Raw genomic sequence first — 9,835 nt, forward strand, 5'->3', positions numbered from 1 at the left:
CAAACGATGATTCTCCGCCGCTCGTTTTGCATGGCTGCCCTGGAGACCACACATTACGTCGATAGTGGGATCTTATCAAAAAAACAATTTCTGAAGACACTGTATTATGTAGTAAGTTTTGAAGTTCCAGAAATTTGGAAAGAAGCTTTTTTGGATGGTTCTATCCTCTACGCTTAATTTCCTGCAGTTCCAATAGCAACTTACTACTAAACCGTCCCTTTTGGACTATTCTCTTAACATACATCAGTTATTAATTTAACAGTCGTTTATATTATAATTCCTTTTTGGAACCTCGTATTCCCAATATGAAAAAAAATCGACTGCCAGAGCATTTTTATTATTAAATTTTTTGAAAATTGTACAATTAAATTTCCCAACGTCAACAGAACAAGGTACGTAAAGCTCAATGGCCAACATTGAAGATCGCTTTGTCCTTAAAGACACTGAACCGTAAGAAATACAGATTTCAGGAAAACATGTGTGACACAGAGAAGTGTGGATTGATAAGAAGGAGGTAATCATGATTGATGGAATATTTGAAGAATGGCTGGAGGAGATGCTCATAGCATTAGAATGTACTGAATGGGAAGAAGCAGATAGAAATCATCAAGTTAGGGTTTGAAAGTAAAGCAAGATAAGACAAAGTTCAGGATATTAACGGGAGACAGTTGAGTATGACATAAAGAATATATGATCATTGGGATTATTAGTTGTTTAAAACAGTCACAAAAACAATTGGGTTGTAATAATTTTTCGAAAAATTACAACTCAGTCATGGTTTTGGAAATTCGTACAATTCCCAAGGAGAGGTGGGTGTGTACAGTTAAATAACATGACATCTGCATGTAATTGAAAATTTTGATGGGATGAGTGACTAGAGAGCATAGGATAAGTAAATATCATTAGATGAGTTAAGGGCTTTTTGATTAGAAGAATTTGATTAGAAAAATAATCGATCAAAAAAAAGAGAATCATTAAAGAAAAGTTCTGAGCACATGGCTCAGCAGATCGTAGTACAAGAACGAATGTGAAAAAGGTGAACGGCGCGAACAGTGAAAGGTGAGACATACACACCTTCATGCCTCTTGTCCGACTACCGCCCTCTCCAAGGCACTCTCGTTTCTTGAGAATCACCCGGGCACCGCGTACTGTTTCGACCTTTTCTTGATGAAGGGGAAGACGAGAAACTTAGAGTGAAACATAGGTAAACTACAACATGAGGAAGAGGGGGAGGGGTTGGAGAAAACATGAAGAATGATGCTAGGAGACGGTGAAGCTAAGCTTGTTCTGTAATATATGCAAAACGATTGAAAGAAGAAGAGGGATGATGGTTTTGTTGGGACATGGAAGGAAATATTCAGAGAACGAAAAAAAGTGTGTTTGATAGAATATTATGTAAATTAGATCAAGCTGACATCGATATTTGGTCCGGCCTTGATAACGATATCTCCGTAGGATTCTTTCTGTTCAATGTCGATGCATTGGTTCTTTTTAAGGCAGAGGATCGAGTAGAATTTGGCAGCTGCAGTCTTCCGGCTGGTTCCCTTCTTTAACATCTCATCGAGCTCGATCTGAAAAAATTTGGATTATTTCTTTTTTTCTCCAACATCATATCTTATAATCAGTACACCTATTCATTCCCATTGTCAAAGAGAAGCACCGACGCATTCTTGTACTCACGTATGCGCATATGCTAAGTGATGCCTACGGTGAAGCTTTTGTTAGTTTTCTAAGTTTGCCGCAATATTCTTGCCAACACGCAAAACTAAAGAAAGAATGATGCTACGTTTTTTTTTTATTCCAAAAAGAAGTAGGGGGAATGATTATGCAACAGTTTTAGTGTTGAAGGATTTGCGTACTGAATAACTTGAGGTGGCAACATATGGTCATATGCGCATCGTCTTCGGGGGCAAAACTGACACATACTTAACATTATGTTCGAATTACGCAAAAAGCATAATTTATCACTTTCCGACACTTGAGACCCATGGCTACACCTTATGCTCTCCGAGACTTCCTTGAGCTTTCTATGATTCATAGCCGTACAATTTTCCTTTTTTTTCGGGGACCAAGAGAAAGCGGCCAGGTATTGTGACTAATCCAAGAGGAGAGTTTTCTCTTTTCTAGAAAAAAGTTTCCATTTGCCGCTCATTAGTACTGACCATAACCGCAATCAAAAATTGCAACAATAGTCAAATTACCAGTCGGACAATTTGAAGGATACCATGCACTTGTGGGGGGAGCGTCGGTGTACTGCAACCTACTCAAGACGACCTCCAAGACTAAAAAAGGGCATCAAGAGGTTATAATGGCACCCTCATTTCATTCTTTTTTTTCCGCGGTGTCTACCCATCCGAGTCAACAATCTCCATAAAAAGGTCATGAATTAAATGGAACTGATTACTTCATTTGGATTTGATGGGACCATTGGATCAAAAAGAGGGATGGTTGGAAATCAAAAAGTGAAAATTGAATTCTGAGATCCAGTTTATTTCCTAATAAATTGACCTCTTTTGAAAGGAGAAGTGTGAAGTAGTAGTGCCGAGACACTTACAGAGTTCAAGCAGATTTATCAACACCAACCATCTCCGGATTGGCTGGAGGACTGTCTCCGGATAGTCAACGATGGGGAAAGTGGCCTTCTTGACCACCACTAATCTTCTCGAAACATGCGAAGCCTTAGACCACCAGCATTTTCTCTTCTGGGACACAATTTTCCAATGTACCTACTTCATATATGCAGTTATGTGTCCTTGTCAGTAGTGCTATTGCGTCCACTTCACTACCCCACCACATCATATGTTCACACTTCACACGACGACGACTACATCGCCGAGAAAATGCCCTCTTCTTCCACTTGGTGAAAACCAAGATTGAAACAGTTGGAGAAGGATTTGATAGACGGAATTTCGGATATTCGTAACCTAGAGAGGAAGGGGGCCAACAAAACTTTTCAATGTGTTTTTCGAAAGAGGTTGAAGGCGCCATCAATCGGTGATGTGATGGATGGGAACATGAACACCTATGATTACGAAAGCGAAACTTCTCCTCTTTTCTCAAGGTCTTGTTTCTTTATCCAATTTGAAAATCGAAAATCAGTTGTGCCTCTTACCTGTCCATTATTCTGGTCCAACTTTCCAGCGATGGTGGTCAACAGCAATTGAGTTCTCTTTGACCAGCGGTTATCCTCATCAATACCACTCTCATCCATATCGTCTTTGTCGTCCTGCAAGAAAAACTCTATCATCACCATCATCTCATCAAAACAAATCAAATCAAAATTTTCACTAATGTAATTTGTTTCTCTATTCCGTGCATATCAATGATGCTTACATTCTCGACTACAATGAACGTCGGTGAACAACAAAGAAGTCGGTCAGAGGAGAGGTCGGACATTCTCATGGACCACTTTTTTTGCTGCGCTCTATTCTTTTGTTACTGGTTATGTTTGCACTAACATACGGCTGTGGTAACGCATAGTAACTCAATGGAATGCATGTTTGTGTGTGTGTGTGTGTGTTTGTATATGTGTTTTTCTGCGGCACCTTCAAGACTATATATTAATGTCTGCGTGTTTGATAAAAATTGTGTAATGGATACTCAGGGGGGACTTGTCAGTTTCCAGAACTTACCGCGAATTTCCTCTTTTTCTCGCTTGGCGATCCATCCTCATCATCAGTGGTACAAGTGAATGGCGACAATGGGTTTCTCTGTGGGATCGACTCATCATCAGAAATATCTTGCTGTGGCTCAAACGCCTGTGGAATGTCACACATGTCAAAGTTGTCATAGTCGATTGGAGCAACATCATCAAAGTCGTCGTTGTAGATTGGATCATCCTGAAATAATATTTTGTTCAAACTGATGCGAAAGACAGTTTCTTGTTTTCTGAATCGTTCTGTTGTCTTCTTCATGACTCGGATGTTCTAAGTAGATTAGATTACAGTCGGCTTAAAATGCGAGGACGACGCGCGCCAATGGACATCATACTAGTAAAGTTTTCGAAAACTGTGTCACTGTTTTGCACTTGACAGCGAACAGTAGATCTGTTAATCCTTTTGCAGGTATCCGCAAAGACAGCTGCAGGCGTGAAGACAGACGACACGTGAGGGATGTTTCCATATGGAGTTCGAGGGCTCCTCAGAAACATATGTTCCGGTGCTCAAGTAGTGGATTGACATACAATTAAGTGGTTAATCGTTTAGCACCCACTTTTAAAATGTGCCGCTTATTCAAGCTACAATGACATACGGTGCTCGATGTGTTTGAATTCTATAAAACATGTTTCCAGCGTGAGGGACCAGTAGGCGATCTACTGTATATCAATAAATTTTAATTTTAATTTAAAAGCTATACTCTCTACGCTTCATTCATAGGTATGTCACAGGTGACTGGTCACGTTAACCTACCTAAGCGCAGCATCTCGCTCTCATATTGTCTAATTTTATGACTAATGTCCGGGACTCATAAAACATGAGCTATTTCTATTCAAGCGTGCAGTACGAGCCTAAAGCTTCTATTGTTTTACGTGGGGGCCGGATTGCGTAATACGCGCATGTGTACCACCACCACCACCATCACAAAACTATAATTGCCGTGGTCCATACTGATCGTTGTCGTCGAACCCGTAATATCACACCTTTCTTTTTCGGTATCCTAATGCATTTCCTGAGGGGTGTGAATTACGTAAGATAGTGGTTCCCGTATGACGTGGGTACAGTTGAATAGAGTCCCGAAAGACACCGGCGGGTATCGCGCAATAGGTTTTGTTACTAGAATAACATGTTATGAAACAGTATCGTTAATTGAGAGTGAATGTACAATATGCATTAGCTGGGGGAGAAGTTGGCACAAAATTGAGAATTTGCTAGGGGACTAATCTGGAATCTTAATCCAAATTGTTTAGGAAAGGGTATACAGATTTTCTAATTTAAACCTATTAATAATGAGCAACCTCTTGAAAACTCAAATGAATAGTATCGAAACCAGTTTGTATGATTTTCTCCAGGTTCACTCTCCAAAGATGTTCAACTTCAATTACTGATCACAAGACTATTCCTAAATTCCGAAATTATGAAACTTTAGAATCGGAATATTCCGAAATCTCAAAGTTTTGAAATTTTCGAATTTTCAAGAAATTCCGAAAATGCCGTTCGCAAGATTTTTGGTTTTGCTAACTTGGCAAGTGATATGGTTAGAATATTTTAACATGAAGTACGCCTTTCTGCCAAGCTAGCTTGCCGAAACTAGCCGCCTTTCTCTTGGCATCAGAGTTTCGAAATGCACTTCTAAAACCCCACATCTGAATTCTCCTTACCTGAACCTGCATTTCCATCTCCTGCTGTTGCTGTTGAAGGTCCTCCTCTCCTATCTCCCAGAGCTGCAATGCATTTTTGATAGCCTCAACCTTCTGGTCGTTGTCTGGAAGCTTGGTGACGGTGAGATTTTCCTGGTAGGCCTGAAAATACATTATTATCGGACTGTGACTACCAACTAGACCAGATACATTGCCGAAAATCATGTAGTTTAAGCTTGCCTAGCAGTTTTCCTGTGTTAGCCATCTAGCAACCAATACGGGCAGGATACTGTATTACACGATAACTAACAGGTATGTCAGACGACTTACTCTGATATACTGCTTGCATCTGGTGAATCCGATCATGGCTGGAAAGTGCATAAGGAAATCGGCGTGACTCTTGCGTTTAGCCCACATGAGCTTGCGAGTTGGTGGAGTCAGATCGAGATGGACGAGAAGCTCTCTGAAAGAAGAATGATTATAAAAAATGTTGTCTCTAGAGTTAGTCTGATATAGTTTTTAGTGATTCTGATAATTTTCCCTGTGAAAACATCTATATTTGTCCCAGAACCAACATGATGTGTGCCGTATGACAATTTTGTACAATCAAAACACCGACTCTGATATCACCTTGTTCATATTCTGATAAAATCTTTTACGTTTCTGAAAAGCGCAAGAAATTTGTGGAATTATCGGTGAGATTGAACTCTTTCTGGAACGCTGTGACATCTATTGAACTAAAATGAGCTCTATTCTAAAGTTTTTAATTAGATTAGCCGGGCAAAGACACATGTCAAAACACATTCTAAAAGGAGTATGGAATTTTTAGAGAATCTGTTCAAAATGTTCAGGAAATTTAAGAATTTCTAGTTTCCGATAACCATAGGCAGATTGCTCCAATTTTCAAGAGCAGCTTTTGCAACCGTGAGAAATAAGTTTATAGCAATTTTCTGAGCTTGCTAATAAAAGTTTGATAAACTACGGTAGAAAGTCTGAGGCATAGCTTGCTTAATATGCACCTCCACCGTTACGGACGATGTTGGTGATCTGAATTTCATCATCGCAGCTAGCGACGCAAAGTTATCAGAATACTCAAAATTTTCAAAACCACTAACTTTTGCTAGAAAATTCAAGAAAATTGTCGAATGTTGTTGGTTTCCATAATTCAAGCTCACTTTCTGAATGTGAGTTTCTTTTGTTTCTGAGCTGTCCTACAAAATACTGTAACACAGAGAATTTACAAGTGATCTTTTACTAACAATCTATTTGATTTTTTTCAATTTCCGGTCCCTGTCTACCAGTTAGTACCTATTTTCCACCCAAATTATCTTTTCGTTAATGTTCCCGCTACAACGAAAATCTGACATCACTTTTGCCGTATGATTGTGTTAGCGAACAGTTTAATTTCAAAGTGACAGCGGATTTTTGTCTCGAAACGTTACACACTATCACGTCTATAAAGATGCTTTACACTAATGATGCCATCATCGGACATCAATGACAAATCACTGTTCCTCACCTATAATCGGCCATGTTAGCTTTCATCTCCTCTCCAGTAATCATTCTGACATCATCAAGTTTGCGCTTCTTCATGGTCTGCTCCTTGGCTTGGGCTCTTTTCTGTGCATGCTTCTCGTAGAACGATTCAACGGTGTCCTGCTCCAAAACCTGGCTGGTAGATGGCGCGACAGATGGAGTTGGGCTCTGAACACGTGGAGTTTCCGAACGAGCCGGAGTCTCCGAACGCAATGGAGTCTCGTCACGATAATTATCTTCTTCTCCGAGTGGAGGCTCTGAACGCATGTATTGGTCATCCCCATAGTCCATTTCCTCAATCGGCATATGATTGTCATGTTGATAATCAGAGGTGCTTTGGAAGTTGTGATCATCCTCATTTCTGTCATCATCGTAGGAACCACCGATGTCGTCTTCTCCAAAGATCATGTTTCCTGGAGCATGAGCTTCACCAAGAGCTGGAGTTGACTCGCGATAGCGCCCGAAGAGAGCTCCTTTGCTGTTCACCTCCTCCTGAGCGTCGAATTCCTTGTTGACGTCTTCCAGCATACGGGTGAAGTCTTCTGGGGCAACTCCAGCAGCGATCTCTCCAAAGTCATCATCCTGAAAATAAGAAGTTAGATTGTGGAAATAGCGATGAATGAAGACTGGCTAGTTTCGAAAACATCGTTTTTGATCTAGGGCCAGCTATAGGAGTTCTAATGGTAATAGCTGACAGCGCTTAGATATCCGTAGATTTTCAACGATATTGGCGTAGAAAAGGAATGCGATATTGTCGGAAGACCTCCTAAGACTGTTCGCAGCTAGAAAACTTAAGACTGATTGTTTTATGATGTAGTTGTGATTTTTTGCAGTAAACGATGGTTAAGATTTTCAGCAATCTCCGCTGGCAAACAAAAACAACGCATTCTGAAGCTTTTTTTCACAAAACCCCCATCGGATAGATTTGACGAAAAGGTAAAATACAGATCTGCATGTACTGGGCTGCGACCGTAGTCCTTTGGGCGAAAATATGAGCTTTGTCGCTTTTTGGGCGAATGTAGGCTCTTTTTCGGCAACGTTGAAGCGCAGCCGCTTTTTGGGCGAGCTTCGGAAGCATTTTCGTCAAAATTGGGCGGTAATCTGTGTTTTAGGCAATCCCAAGGCGAGGGCAGAACCATTAATTCGAACCCAAGGCGAAAGTTTGGCAGCTTTTGAGCGCTGTTCGAGCATTTTCTGGGAAACATCTTAAGCGAAGTCTGGCCAGCCAGCGCCCAAAAGAAGACAGCCACAGCCGGGTAGGATAACTGAATTTTCTGGATGATGTAGATTCGAGATTCTAGACGCTGGAAAATTAATTATACTGATTGTCAAGCGGCTTGGAAATGGCATAAAAAACTTTTCTAGTCTCTCGTACAACCTTCAATCATCACCAATATAAGTCTCGGCTTGTGCTGGAGAAGAATCTGACCAGTTGGCTGAATTTCTTTTTTTTTCCACGATTCTTGAGAGCATTACCTGCTCAACCTCCCGCCGGAAACCACTTTCGGCCAAAAGTCTCTCTTAGATAACGTTCAAACTCTGCCGAAACTGTTACATTTCCGCCGAATATTGCCCAACAATCGTCAAGAAAAACGAAAAAGCAGTTAGTAGTTTTTGTTTAGAAGAAACTTAAGCTTTAGACGACTGCAGCCAGAAATAACAGGAGCGTTTCAAGTTGCATCATCACTTTACAAGTTTGTGGCCGTGCCAAGGTGGAAGAGACTGTGTGTGGCGGCCGCGCGCGCGAAAGTCATAATTCAAATGACTTATTAGTGTCCGGCCGGTAACTTGGTGACTTAGCTTTTTTTCTCACTTGATCCCGTTTCTCAAAATTGCGTTACCTCAAGAATTGCAGTGTAGTCGTAGCTCGGCTTGAGCGGAATGTCCTCCTTCATGGTGATGTCGTCGATGCGGCTCTGGCAGATCGGAGCATGATTGAGCTCATCGTCGTCAAACTCTGGCAGTACGTTGTCGCCGAACTCTCCGTAGATCTGGAATACAATTAGATGAAATAATCGTGAGTTTTTGAAAATTGAAAGCTCGGGGGTAAAAAGCTTCCGCCGAATCTACAAAAAATCGATGAAAACTCACGTCTTGGATGGTGAACGTCGGGAAAGTCGGATTTGGTTGATCCAAAGCTCCCTTTGTGAATACAAGCTTGATCTTGAGGAAAGCTTCATTGCAGTCTGCCAGCAAGTACTTGGTCTGTCTCGAGAAGACACGGCAAATTCCCAACAGCAAATGTCCTGTGGTCCGGAGAGCCAGTTTTTGCTGTAGATTTCATGTAAATTTCAATAAAAGCCGAGAAAATCGCTTACTTGTGGCTGCATAATCTCGTTTACGGCCTCATTGACATCGGTTTCGACGATTTGAGCTTTGGACAGCTTTTTCTCCCAATGAGCAGCTAACCAAATTTTGGAAAGAGGCCCTTTCTTCGAAAGAACGAAGTCCGCATAAAACATACCTGAAAATAAATCAAATTTTAGTGAAATTCAGTGAAAATCGTGAAGAAAGAGCAGAAAAACGTTGAAAAATGCCAAAATGAGGAAAATATGTGGTTGAACAGCCGCGACGCGACCGCTCCGCTTGCAAAAGAATAGAGACACAGAGAAGGGAGAGTGTAATAGAAGGAGGGTGCAGACAGAGTAAGGGATGAATATATGGAGGGACGTCGACGCTGTGTTGTGTGTATGTGTGTGCGAGGTGAAGGACGGGAAGAGAGGTGAAGAAGAAAACAACTGCGAGAATCGAGAAAAGATATTGGATAAGATTAGAAATGGGGTAGAAGTTCGTCTTCCTTGATAGGACTAATTGAAAGTGTGAAAATGAGTGACAACTGATTCACAGATATATCAACTCCAAAGCGAAACAGCATCCAAAGAAGAGAAAGAACAATAAGTTAGAAAATATTATGACGTGGAAACTGAGAATGCAGAAGTATCCTAAGGTTTGAATGATTCAATTGGGATCACAAGTCTATCGGTTTCCTTGAATCTTGAATTA

At 40.9% G+C, this 9,835-nt stretch overlaps 1 protein-coding gene across 1 annotated transcript; it reads right to left on the reverse strand.

Annotated features, from left to right (window-relative positions):
- Positions 1 to 1,400: 1,400 nt before the first annotated feature.
- On the reverse strand, positions 1,401 to 9,294 carry Cbr-coh-1 (the record flags this gene model as incomplete). The annotated part of the gene is made up of 9 exons (XM_045239966.1): positions 1,401 to 1,571; positions 3,113 to 3,226; positions 3,633 to 3,839; positions 5,318 to 5,458; positions 5,627 to 5,759; positions 6,816 to 7,414; positions 8,674 to 8,823; positions 8,924 to 9,103; positions 9,151 to 9,294. 9 exons carry the CDS (start codon positions 9,292 to 9,294, stop codon positions 1,401 to 1,403), a joined length of 1,839 nt encoding a protein of 612 aa, XP_045096041.1.
- Positions 9,295 to 9,835: the final 541 nt, after the last annotated feature.

The sequence above is a fragment of the Caenorhabditis briggsae genome (genome assembly GCF_000004555.2).
Source record: "Caenorhabditis briggsae complete genome, chrX, whole genome shotgun sequence".
NCBI classification, from domain to species: Eukaryota; Metazoa; Nematoda; class Chromadorea; order Rhabditida; family Rhabditidae; genus Caenorhabditis; species Caenorhabditis briggsae.